The sequence below is a fragment of the Hippocampus guttulatus genome, chromosome 12 (genome assembly GCF_054856545.1).
Source record: "Hippocampus guttulatus isolate MCC_2025c chromosome 12, RoL_Hgut_1.0, whole genome shotgun sequence".
Lineage (NCBI taxonomy): Eukaryota > Metazoa > Chordata > Actinopteri > Syngnathiformes > Syngnathidae > Hippocampus > Hippocampus guttulatus.
Window position 1 is genome coordinate 9,903,793 of NC_141272.1, and position 22,466 is coordinate 9,926,258.

At 41.6% G+C, this 22,466-nt stretch overlaps 2 protein-coding genes across 2 annotated transcripts; one reads left to right on the plus strand and one right to left on the minus strand.

Annotated features, from left to right (window-relative positions):
* Positions 1-1,109: 1,109 nt before the first annotated feature.
* Positions 1,110-2,801, plus strand: LOC147197317 (interferon-induced transmembrane protein 3-like). The gene is made up of 3 exons (XM_086126124.1): positions 1,110-1,352; positions 2,048-2,210; positions 2,385-2,801. The coding sequence occupies exons 2-3, from the start codon at positions 2,097-2,099 to the stop codon at positions 2,538-2,540; spliced, it is 270 nt and encodes an 89-aa protein (XP_085982250.1). The 5' UTR covers positions 1,110-1,352; positions 2,048-2,096; the 3' UTR covers positions 2,541-2,801.
* Positions 2,802-2,803: 2 nt separating this feature from the next.
* LOC147197318 (uncharacterized) lies at positions 2,804-21,466 on the minus strand. The gene is made up of 29 exons (XM_086125758.1): positions 21,212-21,466; positions 20,395-20,518; positions 20,189-20,290; positions 19,806-19,977; positions 19,543-19,705; positions 19,175-19,363; positions 18,385-18,559; positions 17,338-17,468; positions 16,561-16,737; positions 16,352-16,473; positions 16,122-16,279; positions 15,654-15,881; positions 14,954-15,292; positions 14,639-14,787; positions 14,307-14,556; positions 13,881-14,051; positions 12,903-13,060; positions 12,670-12,813; positions 11,815-11,956; positions 10,988-11,142; positions 10,779-10,913; positions 10,275-10,491; positions 9,196-9,249; positions 9,035-9,109; positions 8,675-8,829; positions 8,474-8,560; positions 6,275-6,421; positions 5,374-5,547; positions 2,804-5,232 (listed from the first exon to the last, which is right to left on the minus strand). The coding sequence occupies exons 1-29, from the start codon at positions 21,464-21,466 to the stop codon at positions 5,119-5,121; spliced, it is 4,662 nt and encodes a 1,553-aa protein (XP_085981884.1). The 3' UTR covers positions 2,804-5,118.
* Positions 21,467-22,466: the final 1,000 nt, after the last annotated feature.

Genomic DNA, 22,466 nt, shown 5'->3' on the forward strand with positions numbered 1-22,466 from the left:
GGAGCACCCGGAGAAAACCCACGCAGGCCCGGGGAGAACATGCAAACTCCACACAGGGAGGCCGGAGCTGGAATCGAACCCGGTACCTCTGCACTGTGAAGCCGACGTGCTAACCACTGGACTACCGGGCCGCCCTGTTATATATATATATATATATATATATATATATATATATATAAACTTATATAAAAAGCAGAAAGCTATTGAAGTATGTCGCAGTTATTAAAAATAGCTTGAGAATATAAGCAATATATTAAATATGATTGCTTGATTCATTGATTTCAGTGGTTTTTATAAATCAAAATCAACGATTTTCAAAGTGTCCCTTTCCTTCTTTAATTTTTCTGTATGCAGCACTCAAAATGAAAACGTTTGGACAACCTTACATTAGCGAAATGACAAAATGTGTTTGTTATTACCGTTTATGGTTTGGTGGTCATGGTTCCTCTTCAGAAGCAGTGGTTAGCAATTTTATGGGCTTGCAAACTCAATATATGGGAAGCAGGTGTTGTTTGGATATGGGATTCAGTTGCAAAGTGATTCTAAACCGTGAGTTATTAACCGTAAAACTTCTGTTTCCGTTAAAGCCCTGACGTCTGGATTCATTGTAAAAAGAAAAGAAAAAAAACAGGAAATGGCGCTTTGAACTCATCCAATATCTACATCCTTATTTGACAAAGCAAATAAGCATGAAAGTTTCCTCCTGTGGGGTGCAAAACTGGTATCCACCAGCAATTTGTGCATACCTTTGACATGAATTGCGTCATTTAACATAATGGCTGTTAGCACACTTCAATGCTCTTCTACCAAGCACATTCTCTAGTGGTAGTCTTTTAAAGGCTTTAAATAGCAAGGGTGATATTCTTTCACAAGCACAACTTGAGAAGTCAAGAGCTACTCAAGAAGACCAAGCATGTTAAGAAACTTTCAAATAACCTCGTTGCTATATGGCTGCGTGTGAAAGAAGTTTGTTCGCAGCAAAACATAGTTTCAGTGATGACCCATTTTTCTGTGGTTACTGTGCAACCGCTGTGGACGTCACAGGTTTACGTCTCAGAGAACAACAGCTTGTGTCATGGATGAAATGCTCTTTACCTGCCTTTCCGTAATGAGTCAACACGAGGCTCAGAGTCTTTTCTCTGAGGTTGTCCTCAAACATCCATCCATCCGTTTTCTAATTCGCTTATCCTCACAAGGGTCGCGGGGCGTGCTGGAGCCGAACCCATTTGTCTTCGGGACATACATAGAAGAACCATCCAAACTCACACTCACACAATTTAGAGTGTTCACTCAGCCTACCATTCATGTTTTTGGAATATGGGAGGAAACCGGAGTACCTGGAGAAAAAAATGGTGAGAACATGCAAACTCCACACAGGAAGGCCGGAGGTGGAATCGAACCCCCACGACCTCGACACCGTTGCAACACAACTTCAAGTTGGGCTTTAATTACCTTTAGCAAAACTTAGTTAAAAATTGTCACACACAGCGGCCAATTTACAGAAATGTCAGCTAACATCATAAAAATACTTTGTTTCCTTACTAAACTAGAAATGTGGGGCATCTATGCTAGATGGGAGTATGGTAGTTATTTTTCAACTTTGTACTTTGTACATTTTTACACAAATATCTGTACTTTCTACTACTGACACAGGGAAAAAAAACTCATTAGTATTTTCATTTTGGTTTGTGTTCATTTCCAATTCATCATTGTTCAAAACACCAACCCGGATTAATTGCACTTGAATAGTGAATTAACAAATCAAGAACAACTCTCCACACTCATCGATAGTGCAGATGAACGGTTTTGCCGGCAAGATGTCCGTGCCCACTTCCAACGCAGTATCAACGGTGAGGAGATTCGTAATCATGGTATTCTTTGGAGAAGTTATTCTAAAACAACCATTTTCTTGACCCCGGATATGTGTGTGTGTGGGTGTGTGTGTGCATGCACATACACACACACACGCATATATAAATGACGCCGCTGTAGCATCGGTGTGACACTCTTGAAAATCAAAAGCTGCTCCACCCATTCCGTACAAAAGGTGACGGCCGTCACCCTCCCAGCCACTTGAGCCCTGAATACGAGGCAGTATGGAGCGAGGACAGAGCCACTCCGCAGCGCCCTCCTATTTGGCGTGGTCCATCTTCAACACTTTATGTTGCTGTTTGCCAATTGGCATTGCAGCGATTGTCTATTCCTCCAAGGTAGGCCTTGTTTTGCTTTTGTCTCTTTCTACATCACCCCCCCCCCTACCCCCATAAAAAAAAAAAAGAAGAGACATTGTTCAAGTTGTGCTTCAATTGCAAATCAACTAAACGCAAAGGATTTGGTCCCAGTCATGACGGCATTCTCTGAGTGGCGCTTTTGTTCTATTTAAGGTACAAAATGCCAACGCTACCGGGAACTCAGTCGCAGCTGCTGATGCGTCAAAGACAGCCAAGACCCTCAATATCGTGGCGCTGGTGTGCGGATTAATTTTCCTCTCCATCGTCATCGCTCTCCAAGTCATCAAAATGAATCAAAAGGAGCACTAAAGGAATGCACTCGAAGCTGGAGTCCGTGCTCAAAGTCTTTTTATCTGTGTGAGGGTATGCATATGTTCAGATTTGTGCAATGTTGATCATGTACATCAATAAAAACAGTTGAAAAATCTGAAATGCAATTCAAAAGTTGCATAAGACATGCATAAGAAAATCCAACATCTCCTTATCCCTGAACACAAAGATTACAATTGTATTGAATATTTACTGAAAGGTTGATTTTATACAATAATAAACAATGTCATATCAAATCAATATGTTGTCACAACATTTCACTTGATTGAGTTCTGAATACGAGGGGGCATGGTGAGAGGACAGAGCCATTCTGTGGCGCCCTCCAATCCGGCGGGGTCAATCTTCAACATGATTAAGAATACAAAGAAAGGGATTCCTAATTTTGCTTTTGTTCTCTTTCATTCTTATTTACAGTCAATTTCAGAAGAATGAAATCATTTTTTTAACATATTGCTTACATAATAGCATAATTGCCAAAGTCATTTTTATGACATCGAAACATCATAGAGCAGTGCCAAGAACTTCAGACACCACTCATGATCAACTATATCGATTTCAAGAAAGCCTTCGACAGCATCCACCGGGAGTCACTGTGGCAGATCGTCCAGCTGTATGGTGTACCCCTCAAGTACATCAACATCTTCAGGTCATTGTACCACAACTCAACCTGTTGTGTCAAAACCAACAGTGGCACAACTGATGATTTTGACATTGTCACTGGTGTAAGACAGGGTTGCATTCTGTCACCCCTACTCTTCATCATCATAATTGACTTTGTGATGAGGAAGTCCATCACAGGGGAAGAAGTTGGTATCAAGTGGGGAGGGAGCAGACTAGCTGACCTGGAATTTGCAGATGATTTGGCTCTGTTAAGTCACACCCAGCCCGCACTCCAGGAGTTGACCAACAATCTGCATGAGCACGGAGTTAAGGTCGGTTTACGAATTAGCCAGGAAAAGACCAAGGCCATGGCCGTCGGACAGCACCAACACCATCAACCACTCACTCTACACCAACATGACATAGAGTACATTGACAGCTTCACATATCTTGGGAGTAACATCTCAAATACAGGTGGTGTGGAGAAAGACGTCAACAGTAGACTTGGTAAAGCTGCGGGAGTGTTCCAACGCCTCCGCAACATCTGGTCATCGAAAGCCATCACTACGACCACCAAGCTACGCCTCTATATGTCAGTGGTTATCCCAACAGCGATTTACGCCTGTGAGACATGGATGAAGACAGCCAACATTACCAACAAGTTAGATGTCTTTCATCGGCGTTGCCCGAGATCCATCCTGAGGATCTCATGGAGAGACCACATCACCAACGAGGAGGTGATGAAGAGGGCAGGAGTGGCTGAACTGTCAGACATTGTCTCTGAAAGGAGAAGGAAAATGATCGGCCACGTACTCCGGCTGCCAAGAGAGAGACCGGCAAGTGTGGCCATGGACTGGATGCCAGAGGGTGGAAAGAGGAAGAGAGGTAGGCCAAAGAAGACGTGGAGACAGACTGCCAAAGAAGACCTCAGTGAGATGGGTGTCAGCTGGCATGGAGCAAGAAGGGTCGCCAGTGACCGGAACAAATGGAGGAGGCTCGTCGCCCAATGTTCCAAATAGGAGCGGGCGGAACTAACTAACTAACTATTTTTATCACAATATCATTTAAAAAAACACACCAATTTGCTTGCTTTAAATGTGTCTTCTTCACTTGTGTGCAAATTCTAGTCGTGGTAATGCGCAAATGGTGACTCGAGGCCACTGTACTCATTCGTGTTTGAATTTTGTTGATTTTTTTGCTTGTTTTCCAAAAACATTCAAGAATGACTTCAACAATTGTAATTGTAAGCATGGTAATCTGATGTTTCACTCCCAAACGTACCTATTCAGTGCACGAGTACAACCTTTTCAAAATTTTGCAAAAGACCCTGTGGAGTAAATTCAGTAGTTTTTTTTTCTGAATGCATTTTAGTATTCCTGTTTGAATAATAAGAAGAATAAGAAAACCTTTATTCGTCTCACAATGGAAAAATTCCCAATTTACAGCAGCAAACTTGAAGATAGTGGTTGAAAACGTGCATAGCTCAAGAACTATTCATTCAATCATTCATTCATTTTCCGATCCGCGTCATCCTCAGAAGGGTCGCGGTGGGTGCTGGAGCCTATCCCAACCGTCTTCGGGCGGTAGGCGGGGGAAACCCAAAACCGATTGCCAGCCAATCGCAGGGCACACATAGATGAACATTCGCGCTCACGATTATGCCTTGGGACAATTTGGAATGCTCAATCAGCTTGCCATGCATGTTTTTGCAATGTGGGAGGAAACCGGAGTACCCGGAGAAAACCCACACAGGCACGGGGAGAACATGCAAACTTCACACAGGGAGGCCGGAGCCGGAATTGAACGCTGTACCTCTGCACTGTGAGGTCGACGCGCTAACCACTGGACCACTGGGCCGCCGAGCCAAAACACTTGTTCCTTTATGTTTGGCTGAACTAAATCACATGACAACCTTATGGTGCAATTTATGTTTTATGTTTGCTAACATGTTTCCTCTTTATAAAAGGTTCTTTGGGCTTTTCTCTCTTGCTGAGGTTCTTTGTCTTAAAACCGCTTCGAGTTGAGAGACCAGAGACGTTTCTCTGTGTTTCCTCTCAAGTTCCACGATGTCCTGTTAAACAAAGAAATGCGTGTTACTCTTTGCTTGGATCCCATAATGCAGACAGTGTCCAATACGTAGACAAAAAAAGCAGATATTGACACACTGGGCGAGTAAGCTGCAGCACTGGCTTCACTATGTTTCTGTACTCACGCCGCTTGGCTGTGGTAGAGAAGCAGAGGGTTCCTCACAGCTGTGAAGAATGAAAGATTTTGAGCGTCCCTGAGGGGATTTCTCATCCCGAAATGAACAATGGGCTTCCTGTGTGGAGGAGACGTCCAAGTCCAGTTTGGCCTGAAATAGTTCCCCAAGAGATGCCTGCAGAACCTACAGTGGTACATGGCAACAATTAAGCCCTTATCACACAGCACTCACAGTGGTAAAGAGTCGCACGGCAGGACGGAACGACGGTGGCACCCTGGTTGCCTCCATGCCCATATTTGGAAATGCTGACATAGTCAAGTCAAGTCAACAGTATTTATAGAGCACTTTCAACACAGCCATCGCTGCATACAAAGTGCTGTACGTGGAGCATGTACATAGCATGCTACCAGGAAATAAAAATTAAGACTCTTGGTTTAGACGACAAGTAGACTGCACCTTGACAAGATTACTGTTGGTGAATTAGTCTTCTTGGTTTCATGAAAATTTGAACAATATGAAGAAGTGGACTGGTTAAACAGGAAACAGGAAATGCATTGGTCCAGACATGGTTCAAATGCTTGCAGTGAATTATTATTACAATTGAAAAATTGAACAGTTTGACAAATGCATTCAAGAGTGTAGAAAGGTCGAATTAAGCTCACCTGCAAAGGTTACAGTGAATTTAAAGTTCATCCCAAAATGTCATCCAAAAGACTTATTGAAGCTTTTGTGAGAAGTATCATTGATCGTGTTGGTTTTGACTAGCATCATGAAAAAAGGCCATTGGTCTAGCTTCGAGGTACCTATGAGGTACAAATAAAGGTCCAACGACACCTTTCCACCAAGACCCCCATAAGTGACCGACAACAGAAAAGCAGGATCCATTTCCAGGGTGCTTGTTTGTTTGTACCTGACAGAAAAGTCTTTCAAAGGCCGGGGCAGAATCATTGCTCATGTCCTTGGTCGCGACATGAGACAAACAGTGCAGCAGCAACAAGGAAAAGCCCCCAACTGAATGGAGTCTCTGGTGGCGAACAAAGAGCGTCTCATCTTCTTCCTATCAACATGGGCACACTTTGTCATAAAGATTACACTGAAATCCTTTAACCTATCAAGAGCCGAATGACGGGTAGATTATACCTCAAGGAGTGTATTGACACGTTACACAAACTGCGTCGACACTGTATTGATACTGTGTTGATCAGTCAACAGTGGCCTCTGCTGTACATCTAATGTTATTGCATGTAAGCAAAATGTAAAAAAATGAAAAATGCATGGTGTGAACCTAAAAAAAAGGCCAGTGAAAGAAAATTATTTAATCGCTAGTTTTTTACTAAAAATAAGATTATTTTTTATATGTATGTATAATATGTTTATAATTACCCCAATTGTTTTGATTAGAATAAACCAACCTTGAAACTTTTTCATCTCTATTAAGCCCTGACAAATTATGAAATAGCCATTTTCAAATAAGCATAAATCAGCCAATTTTATGTATCAGTATTATTTTTTTACGTTAACATTTCAAAATAAAGGCCTATTTCCTCCTTTGTAAAAAAATAAAAATGAAAATAAAATCACATGTTCTGCTTAGTATTAATGTCTCTGTCATAAGTGTTCAGGAACCAACACATTTTAATTCATATTTATTTAAAATAAATTTGTGAGTAATCGGATATTAAAATTGTATTCCGACAAATATCAGGAATCCACCTCCAAAAGTTCAGATCATTCAGTGGATTAAGGTTTTACAAGTGGTGAAATAAGTCTTCAAAATACTCTCCCAAAGTTAAGCTGCATGGGTGAAGAGATAGGATCTGTCCAATAAGTAGCTTTCATCTTGTGGCAGAAAAAGGCACACTTAGGCTTATGTTCGTGCAGTTTGCTGCTGGCTTGACATTGTAATATAATTGATAACTTTCAAATGAGTGAGCCCAACTATTCGGCTCGTCTTTTGGAGGTCGAAACTTCTGCATAAAGTCTTTCCATTGTCTGTTGCCATGCAATGCATTCAAACACGCTCTTCAAGTGAGATGGTGTCCATCCTCAGTTGCTGTGTTTCAAAAGAAGCCCAGAAATGTCCCCTGGGAAAGAAACTTATTACAGTACTCCAGTGCTGGCTGTGGAATTCCAGCCTGTTTAGTGACCAATGGCTCCACTGCGCCTCGCTGTGAAGTTGGACTCGGCAGGCGGGGGAGCCTATTGTGTGTGAAGGTCACCCAAGACAAAAGCCTTCTATAAAATTCAACACTGTTGAAACTGTGCAGCAAAGCCTCTTTTTTTTTTTTTCTTCAACCCAACAGAGAAAGCTTTGAACAACAACAGACAAGTGCACCACAGGAAGGATGTGGTCGGTTTTGTAGTGAAATTCAACTAAAAAGCCATGCTACTCCTCCTATATTTTTTTATTTCTTCTGATTTTCTTTTTTTTTTTTTTTTTTTGTTACACCGATACAACAAGCGTTATTAGTACCTCTTCGTTTATCTGTGTTTGGTAACGCCAAAAGAACATACAAAATTGCCACAAAATCTGGTCGAGGCACGTGGCAGGACACAAGGAAGATCCAATTACATTGATGAGAGGATGCAACTTTTTTTTTTTTTAAGACCGTTGTGAAAACCAATCAGCTCCCTCAACTCTTTGTATCTTGTCCAGGTGTTTCTTGTTGTCTCGTCACTTTGCTTGTATTTAGTTCCCTGGGTTCTGTCAGTCTTTCTTGGGTCATTGTGTGCTCCTGCCATGTTGTTGTGTTTTGATCCTAGGTTGTTGGGGTATTTTTTGTTTGTTTGTTACTTGCTTTGGTTTAATGTGGTTTTCAGGACTTTGTTTGAGTATTTAAGTTAGTTTTTCCTCCTGCAAGCTTTTTAAAAAAATATACTGTATATTTTGTTAAGTCCACCCTGCTCCTCCTGCTTTTTGGGGTCCTCTACCATCACGCAAAACATGACATGTTTCATTGTTGGAGACTTATTGGAACAGTCACTGTTCCTTGTCACTGTCAACTGCCATTAATAAATGTCCAAATGACTTTTTTATTTAGCTCAATTAAAAAAAAAAACATATTTCATATTCTGCATGTATTTTGATGTAAATAATAACCAACATTACCTGATAAAAGAAGGAATTCCTGAAGGCGTTATTGTGGTAGTTGTTGTTTGGAAGACTCATAGCGATTTGGAGAGAAACTTCTGGAGTCTGGAGCGAAAGCACAACGCGTCCTTGTTGGTTAGTCTACCATGTGAACACCTCATAAATAAATGCAGGTATAGTGCATAGTGAAATAATGATAAGGAGCGAAATGTAACAAACAAGGTGCAGTGCATGCATGGTGTGCATGAGGAAAAGTCCGTGCTGGTACACCAGCAATTCTCTGGGGCTGAGACTGGAGGGTTTCAATGGGATCAACTCTCCCTCACATTCCCATTGACATTCCAGGACATCCACAAATCTGTTGACGCTTTTCCCTGAGCAAAACAGAGACCATTTAAGATAATGATACGAGGCTCCCAATTGACTGACTCTGCCAACTACCTACAATCTCCTGTTTCCACTGGGCAGATATAATACTAACTTTAAGTTAAAAAGGATTGTCAATAGCCATTGCCAGTCAAGACTGGGTGTGTTTTAAATCGTGGATTTGTGCGATCTGCCAGCAAGTATTTCACCCACCTTTCAGCTCTTGCTCCACTCCTTTCAAGAGTTGGAAAAGAGGCGAAAGTTCCAGCAGATTTGTCCACTCTTCCTCTGGGAATGAAGGCAAAAGCATGTTAATGATGCACAAGTCCGGCATTCTAAGTATTACATATATGCTTTTGCATGAAAGACGCTACCTGGAATTGTTGGTACGACGATGTGACTGGGTGGAGGGATTGCTGTCAAGAAATCTTGATGACATTTTAACAGATTTTTTTTACTTCCACATTTGCCTGCTGCGATTATGGTGGAAACACAAGCAAATCGGTGACCAAAGTGTCACTTGGTCTTTGATCGAACAGCTGGGACATTCTATTCTATCTTCGGCATGGCATTTAGGCCCTATACACACCACCCCCCCAACCAACCACCACTGTTTTGAGCCAGCCAGTGTTTTGGTCTGCGACACATTAATAAACTGGATTGCTTCCAGTATGTGGTCATTAAAATCACCATTCAAACTACGGTCAAAATTAGTCTACTGCAAAACAAAAGGTTTGAAACTCAAAGTGGCTTGAGTGACTCGAGAACAGATTGTGCTTGCCAAAATGCGGAAGGACGTGAACGGTGACTTGGATGCACTTCGGCCAAAACAGAACAATTCGCAGTTCTATCTCGAGTAAAAGGGCCACACTGAGAGGGGAAAAAATATGCATACCAGACTCAAGTTAGTAAGTCAAAAATTTTCTTTACAATAATGTTCGGTGCGGTCCCACTCGTCTACATGTGGTGTGTTTGCGGAATATGAATTAAGCAGAAAAATCCACCCATTTTTATCCATCTCTTTTCAGCTAATGTTTTGCCATGGTCAACTGAAAATGACATAGAAGTGACTGTCAAGGGCACGACTCACGTGATGTCTGGGTTTGGTCTGATGACGTTCGCAAGCACAGTGCTTCTAAGGAAAAGACCAGATTTTTATGACGATTACATTTGTATATAAAAAATGATAAAAACTATGAATACGGTCATAGAATAGGAAAAGACCCCCTCCAAAAGTATACAGTATTTGCTAGCGGTTAATTGTATATTTACAATGATGAGGACAATTTTGAGTATTTGTTCTCATTTCTGCGGAGGCCAAAGTGCATATTTGACACCAAAAACAAAAATTGTGAGGTTCACAGTCACAGCAAGATTTTATTTTTATTTTTTTAAGGATACTAGAATATCATGTTCACAGTTGTTCAATGCATTTTATAATGAATTATATTACCTTTATCTGGCTGCAGGCCAGTGTCACAAGCATACTGGTGACTGCGGTTCGTGCTGAGGTTGACGGGCTGTTTATGACTCACAAATTGCTGGTTCATTCTGTCCAGCTGAGGTAAAATCTTCCTTTCGAGCAAACTCATGACGTTCCCAGTCACTCTGGGCTGACACAACCGAATCAGGCCATATTCCTTGTAGCAGAAGTTTCCGCACAAGACTTCCTGAACCAATAAACGCAAAAGATGCACACATTTACATCCCCATCTTCATTCTGATGAAATCCTCATTTTAAAGAGTGGAAACTTTACTATTATAAGACATATTTGTAAGTCTTAGTTATCTGTTAGTTAAGAAAATAATGATGAATGCATAACGGACGCTTGGATAAAGTGGTCCCAACATTTGCTTTTAGATTTCTGAGAACAGTTCATTTCTGTTTGTCCTCAACACAATTCAATTCATTTGAAAAGATATTGCACGAATTCAATGTGAGTGGACGTGTGTCGACCTGAGCTGTGTCACTGCGTAGCTTGGAAAGGTGTCGAACAGACTGCAGCTTCATGAGAGCAACATCCAAATCTGACAGTCGGGAAGAACATTGCTCCAATATTTCTCCCAGTCTCAGCTCTCGGTCCTGGGGTGACTAATTCAACACGGACAGTTGTTCAGACTTTATATAGTGTATATAGTTTTCGTCCCGTCAATAAATGTTCCGACCATAGATTGGACATTGGCTGCCCACTCTAATCCTCTTTGTGAGCTCCATTTGTCCTGGTCTTGTTGCAGCTGCTCCATGCGCAAGTCCATCATGTCGAGGCCTGACACCAACTCAGTGTACCAAACACAATGCTGATCCCATTCCTCTTCATCCACTATGCACGCAGAAGCAAAAAAAGATGCATGCAGATATTAGGTTCCATTAGAGATGGGGTTTTTTTTAAACTGAAGTCATGGGATACTTTGACAGACTCTTTTTTCAACTGAACAGACCCCAGCGATATATTTATAAAAATATAATCCTAACAATTTAAAAAAACATCTAGGCGATAAAGCAAAGATTCAAAGATTCACACTACTTGCTGCAATGATCTTTTTTCATGAGGGCATTCTGATTTTTTTTGAATATATGACTGTGATACCTGAAATTAATTTGGCCTACATAGAAACGAAGTGACAAGAAAATGAATTTCTCAATTCTGTACTCTGCATTTTATCTAAAATCTGCTCGTCACTTGTTGCTTGGCAGATTTTGTGGGACATATACGTAACCTATAAAAAAACTGACTGAAGGTCATCTTTTTAACTATGCTGTTGCGTTGTCGATGGGGCAGTGCAGCCCACTGCAGGAAACAGTGGGTTGCAACTTAGACTGGTAGCCAGTCAACCACTGAGCACATTTCGACAAGCAACCATTAACACCTTTCATCAATTTAGATTTTTTTTTTAATTAATTTAGTATGCATGTTTTGGGGGATATGTACTGCCAATAAATTACTTTTCAGTTGACTCACTACTGACTGAAAATGGCTTTCATAGCAGCTTACCCAGGATGAGGATGTTCAACACATGCGGAGGAAGGATCAAAGCCAAGGCAGCACGCTGGGCCGCTCTCCTCTGGGCCTCGGCTTGAGCTAAGTCATGCATTTCCACGGCTGCTTCCCTTAGCGGCCTGCCTGACCAGTGGACCTGGAGCGCAATGAAGACACAATTTTCTCACCGTGGTACACAAAAGAAAAAATTGAGGCAAATATATCATAATTTGAAAAAGGATTTTGAAAATTAAAAAAAAATGGATGAACAATCTACCTATCCATCCATCCATATATCGATCAATCTATTGATCATGTCTTCCATCATAGGATAATTAACTCAGCATGAGACTTGATTTTTAGTTATACTGTTTTTGTACTTTCTACTGTCTTCGTTAGTAATGTATTGTTCTATTATTTGTTGTATGAATTATTTTACTCCATGTACAGCACTTTGTATACAGCGGTGGTTGCTCCATGAATACAGTAAAATTGAATTGAGTTTATGATCCTAACTTGAATCCGTGTGAAATTGGACTTCCATGTGCAACCGTAATGCTGGTGCTTGAGTTTGGTTCTTAACATTATTCATCAAGAAATGAAAGTACATTTTAATCCTAAAATAAATAAATGTTTACAGCAAGATCCATGGTCTGCGCCTATATCCGGATCTGGTCTAAAACAAAACGGGGTATCAAAGCCACACATGATCAACTGCATCAGAACTGTGTAATATAACAAATGGCAATATATTGATGTAAAATGGGGAAGTCACTTTCAAGTCATTAAACAAATAATAATTTGAAAAAAGTACGCATCTATCCAGTTTTACATCCGTCCATCCCACATTTAACTGTGCCCCCTTATAACCTCATGATAGCAGCCAGCTTCCATCACTCTGAGAAAACACTGGAACACAGCTGAGTCCGCATCAGCGAGGATGTCCTCCTCCCGCCACCTCTGCTGCTGCCAGTAAATGTTCCGCACACACACTTCTCTCTCCAGAGCCTCCACCTGGCTTCAACATCAAAAACGATGAGCAGAAAGACCAGATTTTGATCCATAGAAAGTGCTTTCTTTCCTGATCCACTCCCCCTGCCCACCTGCATACTGTCGGTTTGATTGCCCACCGCCAGCCAGTAAGATGCCGTGATGGGTACAACTGTGTCGGTGAGCACATCCAGCCTGGCGCCAACCACTGGAGCCAATGTGGCAGTTACAGGGTCAATTGCCTGAGAGCCATACCGGATCGCCACCAGACCTGCAGAGTGGATGCATGCATATATGTTGGATATGAATGCTTCAGTCAACTCTATAGGCGCAGTGGTTCTCAAACTGTTCACACCGAACGTCACCGGAAAAAATGAAGGGTTCTAAAATCAATGATGTGAAAAACAATTGTAAATAGCACAGCAACCTTATCTATATCTGTGAATGCAAACACTTTGTTTTTCTTCTTTCTTCTATCTACCCACAATCTTGCTGCTGTAGACTGTAAATTTCCCCAGTGTGGGACAAATAAAAGATATCTTAAATATAGGAAATATGTTTTCCTTTACTTTATTCCACATACAAGATGAATACAAATTGTAGCTATTTAATTGTTTGGGGAAAAAAAAAGATTCTGTGTAAATGTGTTGAACTTGAAAGTTGAATACAACTGAACTGTGCTTCGGGCAGCAGCTCGTCATTATTTATATAATGATGAATTAATCTGTCCATTATTTTGTCAATGAAATTTGGAATCAATAAACAAGTTTCAATTTTCATTCTTATATTCACAAACGGGAGATTATTATACATTAACCTGTCAAACATACATGAATTGCGATTCACTGATTAAATTTGTGTTCTTCTTTCATGGAGGACTACAGAAATCTGATTTCCTGTCAAGAGGGTGAAATTCAAAAGATTTTAGACAATTTTAAATTGATCAAGCTCTGTAATCAATTATCAGACTAATTAATTTAATTAGATTACTGATTAACTGTCGATTAACTGTTGCACCTCTACAATTGAATCAGTAAATCACATGAACTCTGCCAGATTATATGATCCTTGTTTTACTTTTTTTATTCTACCATTGCCATCGGGGTCCTCCATGGTCCCTGCAAGCCCAATTGTTGTTCCAGAGATGAAGTCAGTCCGGTACCCCAACACGGGTACCGTGAGACCTGATCCCATTGGGTCAGGGTAGTCCATACCCAGCAAGGCTGGTACTGGTGCGTCTGAGCCTGACAGAGCCATGTCTCCTAGAGTAAAAAGCATATGATTTCTCAGGGTCAAGGAACTATATATATAGATGTACAGAGATATAGATAGATATATAGAGATAGATAGATAGATATAAGTAAGCATATACACTGAGATCATTTTTAGAATACTTTTTGTGAGATGTTCGTTTGTATGTGTGCCGTGAGACTTTCCTCATGTAATAGTATCCCAAAAAATGTTTTCTAAGCCTTTGTAGACGTGCCAGTGGCCAGCAGGTCTGGACACTCACTCACCGAGAGAGCATCCATCCTGATGCAGTCCCACCATGGTGTCCTGCAGGATCTCCAGTCTGGTCTGCAGCTGCAGCTGGCAATGCTGACTCCTTTTCCAGTGAAGATGGAGCTCCTCGGCCACTGCACCAATACCATCGTGCCAGCGAGACGCTTGCTCTCCTCTCAGATGGAGCTGCAAAGCCGGTTCTGAGCTCCAATCGTCACTCAGAGGCCTCAGGAGCTCGACTATTTTGAACATGACTGCCAGAACCTAGGCAATGTTTTTTTGTGTTACAAATGTTTCTTTGACCTTCATTTGTCATTTTTGCTCTTACTAACTGGATGAAAGACACCTTGCTGTCTAAAAGTGTCTGGTATCCTCCTGCATGAGGCACCAGCTGCCCGGCTTGGATGCTCGCACCACCCACTCTCGTCATTCTCCCACTCAGAGGCTCCATAAAGGGCTCACCCAGCATGACACCCCCTACTGGCAGCCCAACACCTACACAAAAAGTTTTCATGAACTACAGTGGTACTTTGACTTATGAGTTTCATTTGTTCCATGGCCAAGCGCACATACACACACAAAGTGCAACTTGGGGACACTCAAGTCAAGGTACCAGTACATTTTACCACGCTCAGAATATCATAAAAGCTGTCTCGCTTACCGGTCACAAGATCTATACAGATGCCAACAGTCAGCACAACGTTTTCTGTCCGTGGTTCCAGCATTGGATAGCCGATCTGGACGGGTTGCGGTAAACGGGTAATGGGGCATATATGTGTCTTTCCCAGTGGATAGACCAGACCAGTTTGTGGATGGATGGTAACGGCAAGAATAGGTACTGGGACCCCAGTGTCTGGGTCTGCCATGGGGGCACCTAGCTGCAGTTTCTGACCTGGCCGGAGACTTCTGAGCCGGATGTTGGGTAGAGGTTGGTTTGAGTGGCAGGAGGTTGGGTATGGAATGAAAGGAATAGGAGGGCTTTCCCATTTCCTGTTGTCTCCTTGTAAGGATATAGGGGAAACGAGAGGTTACTCCATTAGGGCAGTGATTTGTATCTTTAATGTGTGGGTTTTGCAGAATGTCACAGCTTGATCCAGCTACAGTATGCTTTCGAATAATCCCTGTGGTCTATATGTTTATCTATCAAATAAATAAATTTAAGACTAATTGAAACCTAACAAAACATATACCGTATTTACTGTAAGTTTTGAGATCTCACCGAAATCCGGAAACAAATTGTGTTCCAACTTGCTACATAGCAAATGTAAGTTTGAACCAGTTAAAAATACCTTTTTACTCTGTACTGCCTGATATCATTATAGACTTTGGTTCTTCAGTCTTACAACCTACATGGTAAATACCTGCACACAAATCAGTTGTGATCACCAAAGTGGAGCTTTCGGGGTCATAGGCAACATTCCCGGCAATGGGGAGAACATGGCCAGTCTGTGGATGCAGGAAGAAATTTGGAGGAACCGCCATAGTGTGACCACTGCTCAGCAACATGTGGCTATGAGCATTTGGTCTAATGAGGCCGGTTACTGCGTCATAATGAGCGGGGCAACAGTCTCGCAGGGACCCGTCAGAACCTGGACAGAGCATTATAAACTATAATCTGTCTTTTTTTTTCCTTTTAAACATATACTTTTGTAAATTACATCAATGTATGTGACAATTACAACCTGTAATGTGTGAACTAATGTACCACAAAAGGTAGTAATTAAGCTCACTGGTATCAAGTGGTTTGCTTGTTGTTGCAGTACACATACGTACCAACAGATGGTAGTGTTTCTTTACAATTCCCATATGAGGTGCAAGAGAAAGCTTACCAAAGATGCTGTCTTTGCTCAGCACAGTGCCTGTGTCAGGACAGAGGAGCTTGGCCCCTGTGCCTTCACCCAAAAGCCCCCAAGACCCCTGGCGCTGGCATTCTGCTGATACCAGCCCCCCCATCTCACCCACCAGGGACCTTAACCGCTGGATCAAACTGAGGACAGAGGAATGTTCGCAATGAGACTTCAGTAGAAAACCTCAGCGCTAACTGTATTATTGATAATACTTTTGATGGTACAGTCCAAAAGATGTCTGGTCGATCTTGCCCAGTATTTTGGTGCATTCTCGCAGTTGAGCTGTGAACACATTGTGGACCTTCTGTTGCGCCTCCTGCTCTCGCCTCAAAACCTGGAGGACGTCAAGTGGAAAAGAATGTTCATCAACACATGAAACCATCTCTTTCTTGGACCATACAGTACTGTATGTCAGTTAAACCTGAAGCTGAGCGTGGAGCAGCGTCCTCAGGTGTGCAGCCAAAGACCTCCTGCGGCCCACTTCCTTCTCCACCTCTCTCCTCGTCTTGTCGCAAACGTCGCCCGTGCTCTCCTCATCCACCAAGCGAGGGTGGAGCAGCCGTAGTTTCTCAAGAACACCTTGGTAAAGTTCCTTGACCTACATTTCCAAAACAAACAGCAAAACATCGATGGCTGCATTGAGGTCCAATTCCATGCAATCAATAATGTTGAAAATGAGTCATAAAATGTGCAGTTGGATAAAACGTGTCTTCCCTCCACTGATTTGACAAACCAAACGAATACGAACAACTTTTATACACAGAAACAAGGATCTCCTTTTACAACTACATCACTTCCAAAGTCTTGAGAGCTGTCACAGAAAACGCAACCTGGGAGCACAAACAGGAGGGCCACATAACACACCACATTAAAAAAAAAAAAAACATATTTTTCAATATGACAACCAATAGAATGAAAAAAAGATCACATGAGACGGATGACATTTGAAAAAGTGAGAGTGGAGGAGAAACGAAGCGAAAACTGAGAATTGGATAATCCCAATACTTACCTATAGTCAAACCTTTTCTCACAACACTGTAAATGTGCACATTTGGCTACCATGATTTTGTCATACTGATTGCAACAGTACACACATCTTGTAATTATTTCGGGAACAGAGTGAAAGGTAATGGAGTAACCACTCATGTATATGACAGCATGATACTCCATGTGTCTACGTGACGATTAAGTTGCACACCTCCGTGGTGAGCTGTCCCAGCCGTGCGGTGACCGAAACGCTGTGTTTGAGCAAGAGGTTATAGAAAGTGTTGCTGCTGAAGGCCTCAAGATCGACTTGGTGCTCGTAATCCCAGAACTCCTCCGAGAGCCCTGCTCCCAGACACAGACGCCAAGAGGTCAGATTCACTGAAGTCAACTATCAACCAGAAGTTGCAGTTTCTGAGTAATTCAAAATCCAGACCTGAAATGCCACCCACCCCCCGTCCCCTGAAAAAAAAAGAATTTCATCACAACATGCTTCCTGTGAAGCATCCGAGCAATATGACTGGATGCTTCAGGCCTGTCTTGAAGCGATGTAGTCCTCACTTTAAATTATTACTAATAATAATAACAGTAATAATAGGGCTGATAATAGTACAGCAGAATGAGCTTCACTCATTTTGTTCTTTGAAAGAAGAAAGAAAAACACAATTTTAAAATTACATTTCGAAACAGTAAGAATTTGAATAAATAGAAATTTGAGTCCAAAAAAAAATTATCCAAATTACATGAAAAATATCAAACTTAATCAGTCATAATTTATCAAGTTTAAAAACACCCGAGAAGCCATAACCGACCAAATTAAAAAGCAAATAAGGGTTCATATTTTTAGAAAAATACATACACCAGTCTGTTTGTATCTCATGAGTTTTAAATTGATGCCCAAAAAATTATTTAGGTGTCATTCAAAAATGATCTGTCTTTGAATTTCACACACACACACACACACATGCACGCACGAGATCATTCTGCAAAATTCCCCTGTTGTTATTTCAACAATGCATGTGACCATGAGTGCATAAAAGGGGCCTTTAGGCTGTAATTAGTTCTGTGGGAGTGAATGTGTTACATCAGAAGCCACAAAGCTGGGCAATCAACTGTCAGGACGTGTATGTATTACGTTCATACATGAACATTCTGTGTGTTTTTGCAGGTGCACGTGGAGCAGAGGTTGCGTAACGTAGGCGCTTTCATGATGTTCGTGTGCGTGGGGGATTGGTGTATTGTGTGTGCATGTGTCGTGTACCTGGTTGAATAGAAGTCAGCCTACATGTGGCTTGTTGTTTTCTGTGAATTTTCATTTGCGAGATCACCCTTGAACCCTTTGATGCGTAATCATCCATGTGGTAGGTCAACTGCCGTGAGTGATACCGCGCTGTGATTGGCTTCTTCTCAGGCCACCCATACTCATGGAAAAGGATCTGAAACGTGAGTTGGATCTCTCAAGAATGGTTGGCTTCCAAACCACATTCCGTGGTCCCAATACACTACTCACAACAAGTTACAAACTTTTATTTTAGAGATTGACATTCCAGGATGAACCTAACATGCACTGTAACCTGTAGGATACGTTTCACGATGTTCCCCGCAAAATGTAAAACTACAACAGATTTTTTTTCTTTAAAACATAAAAGTGCTTTTAAAATAACTAGTCTTTTGAGAATCGTCGTTTTCTATATTACTCATCACTGACTTCTTTTTTTATCTTGCACTCAACAAATATTCCTTATATCAAAAAAACTAATACTAAAACTAAACACAAAGCATTTTAAAAAAAACAATAATAAAAACAATCCTGTTCCAAAACTTAATTAAAAATAACTATTTAAAAAATAAAAACCAGAATAAAACTAACATAATGAACAATCCCAAATTATTATAACCCTGACCCTCGGTGTCCATGGTTGCCGCCATTAAATAAGCCCCTAGTTTTCGAACAGTTGTTCAGCTGTAAAGGTAATGGTGCATTTTAAGATCACCCTGAAATTGTCCCCCAAAGCTGAATAACCCAAACTTTTTGTGAGTATTCTACCAACCAAGACTATCACGCATAAACACAAGATGAGGGCAGCTCCAAACAGAAGTCCTCCCGTCACCAGCCAGTCGGGATGGAGTAAGAGGTTTCGTCTCTTCCTGATCCCCACTCTTGTCATGTGACGTGGAATAGTTGAGAAGAAGGGTCCCGGCTCGTAACACTGGCCACCCGCTAACATCACACGTACGTACTGGTGAGGGACAATGGCAACGGTCAAATCAACAGAACCCACAGCAAGCACTGGGACAACATGAAATCATGGTAAGTGAGATTTGAAGATCAGACTACTGTACGGCCCCCCACTACATTATTTTTCCGTCATCCACTGTAATAACAACACACTTCCATTTGTATGTTACATTTACTGACCATACGTTTGTGGTGATGGCTGCTGAGCCTAAAAACATACACTCCGGGCTGGTTAAAGATAATTGAGAAGTAGCTGGGAGGTGTCCGGGACAGAGTCAGCTCCTCTTTCAGTTTTCTCAGAGCACCCCAGTCAAAATCGCTGTTTGTGTTGTACAGGTTGTCACTGACAAACAATTAAGATGAAGAATCAATGTTTATGGTTGTTGTTGTTGTTTTTTTTTGTTTTTTTACTAGTAAACGCTTTAACCAGTCTGGTCACTTACATATCGTACTGAGGATAGTCACGAGTGGTGACGGTGAACAATAGAACATCACCCAGGTGGAGGCAAGTTATTGGGTTGATAATTCCAGTGACGCTTTTACTACTATTCATGTTCCCGCCACCGCTGCTGATATTTTCCACGATGCGCATGTCCCAGGGAAGGACAGAAGCTCCTAAAAAGAGTATGAAAGATCCTGAATCAGCGTTACAGATACTCACTATACTCACCGGACAAAATAAGAGCTCCTTTTAAAGCAACAAAAGCAAGAATATGGTAGCCCCAAAATGTTTTTTAAAAAGTAAAGAAATACATGACCATTGGACCAACGGAGCACTACTGTTCGAATGATTAATATTGAATTAAAGTGTTTTGTGAAGTCAAACCATGTGCTCTCGGGGCATCGGGGCGCACATCAGTTAATGACATCAACAGTTGCTGAAGTTCCTCCGGGAGGCTGCCACCAAGCAGGCCGACAAAGCCTGCTTCTGCATTCAGAATGCACATGAAGACATTAAAAAAAAAAAATAGTTGAGAGACACGTATTGAGAAGCATGACAATGAGCAAAAAGTGGTTGCGTGTGTGCCCAACCGCTTGTCCGAACAATGTAAACAGAGCGTGAAGAGATGAGGTGGCTGCCAGTACACTGCAGGCTCCCGTGGGAGTCCCACAGTTTAAAGAGCATCTCCAGCACGGTGCCGGACAAGTTGGACACCTGCATACAGACAGCGAAATCGGTTAGCATAAGTAGGTCAAAAAGACACTAGAGAGGCTTGTCTTTTTGATGAGTCGACCTTCATTCCAAGCAAATATATGTTACAAACGTAGTGGAAAATAGGAAAACACACTGCCAACACAACAAAGAATTTTCATCAAAGAGAAAAAGTGGTAGATCAATCACCGAAACCTCAACCCAACAGACCGTATTCATTTCCCCTCCTGATGAGAAGACTGGAGGGAGAAACTCAAAGAAACAAACATGAACTGAAAGAGGTTGCAGTAAAGGCTTGGAAAAGCATTTCAAATGAAGAATAAAAATGTCAGTGGGTGGCAGGCTTTGCAAGTAAGTGTTATGCCATCAAATATTAAATTTTATTCGCAGTAAAATATTTGAATATTGTTAGGTTCAATAAATTTGATCACTTGAAAAGTGGGTGGCTTCTAACAAAAGGTGCTCTGTCCTGAATTGTGAGACGTAAAGACCACAAAATAAAATCTGGAATTTTGAACTTTTGTCTCATATTCTTCTTTTTAATCTGAAACCCAGATGTGTTCAGTATATAACAAAAACAAAGGAATTGACCTTGCGGTTCCAATACATTCGGGGGTGACTGTACTAATAGAACTAATACGTCATCCGATATGTTGATGTGAAAGCACATGTGCTTACCAACTGCCCTTTGCTCACCTGACTGTGATAACCCAATACCAACTCCAGTTCTCCACTGGATTTGCACCGGAGTTTCAGTTCAGTCGCAAGCCTTTTCCTGCATAGGCCCCCACACGCAGCTTGCCCGGGAGTCTCCGCACACACACACAGACCTAATTCTCCATCGTAAGCCTCATAGTCCTCCGCAGATGAACACACCTGCAGAAGAGATAGCAAAGATAGGGACTTATTTAGATGCACGTAATCTCTCCGCTCATCTTCCAAAATGATCATCAGATGCCCTCAACTGTGTCGAGGGTTGACTCTGTAACTGGGTGAAAGGTTATTTACACTCTGTGGTTGGTGGTGACACAAATAGAGCATTGGCTGCCATACTACGAGACAGTGTCAAATCATAAAAGAGATACAGTGTATCCGAAAGTGTTCACAGCATTCGGGACTCGGTTCAACGTGTTGTTGATGCACCTTTGGTGGTAATTGCACGTACTTCCTGTTAAATGGGGGGAGCCAGAAAATTTTATCTTTGCTTTATTTTTGATTTTTGCATCCATGTAGATGTGTCTGCATACCTGTCAACTCATACGGTTTAGCCATAGTTCATACGGATTTTGTGGTGAATCTTACGTATATGGCCGCATCGCACAAATCATACGGATTCTGACAATTTCCGGGGTTTTTTTCCCCCTAACAGGTAGTTCCGTTTGCTTTTGCCCAGAATGGTGCTAGTCTACTCGAATGCTTTCATTTCCAAAGTAAATATGAATGGATGCTGTAACTTTGAGCCGATGGGTCAGCATTTGGAGTTGGTGAAAAAAGTAACGCAGGAATACAACTCTGAACACAGTAATGCCACTAAGTAGAATGATGATTAGACATTAACCAGACATTGTATTATGGAGATCTACAATCAATATCACTGAAAATTTCGTGGGTTTTTTTCTGCAGTTATTTTGACATATAAAATGCTTTGGTATGTTATAAGGATTTTTTGCTCTTTATAAGGATTTTTTTGGTAGTTTATACAGGTTGGCGCTCCGAAAAGTTGACAGGTATGTGTCTGTGTTGTCAACATGAGCCCAACCTGTGTCCTGCAGTGAAGTAACCACTCATGTCGGTCCAGGCAGTCTCCATGTTGAGTGCGTGTTTTTCCATCCCTGCAGATGCTGTAAACTTTGTGCACACAAACATCTTCACTGTTGGTCGGTTGATAGTCGAGGGTACATTGGCACTGCCCGTCACTCCTCTGTTGATAAGTCAATGGGGTTCTGTTATA

Coding starts and splice junctions, on each gene's coding strand:
- LOC147197317 (XM_086126124.1), top strand. CDS start 2,097: ATGGAGCGAGGACAGAGCCACTCCGCAGCGCCCTCCTATTTGGCGTGG. Junction 2,211..2,384: donor CGATTGTCTATTCCTCCAAG/GTAGGCCTTGTT, acceptor GTTCTATTTAAG/GTACAAAATGCCAACGCTAC.
- LOC147197318 (XM_086125758.1), bottom strand. CDS start 21,466: ATGATCATTTTGGAAGATGAGCGGAGAGATTACGTGCATCTAAATAAG. Junction 19,978..20,188: donor CGATGCCCCGAGAGCACATG/GTTTGACTTCAC, acceptor TACTCTTTTTAG/GAGCTTCTGTCCTTCCCTGG. Junction 18,560..19,174: donor GTTTATGCGTGATAGTCTTG/GTTGGTAGAATA, acceptor CTCACGTTTCAG/ATCCTTTTCCATGAGTATGG.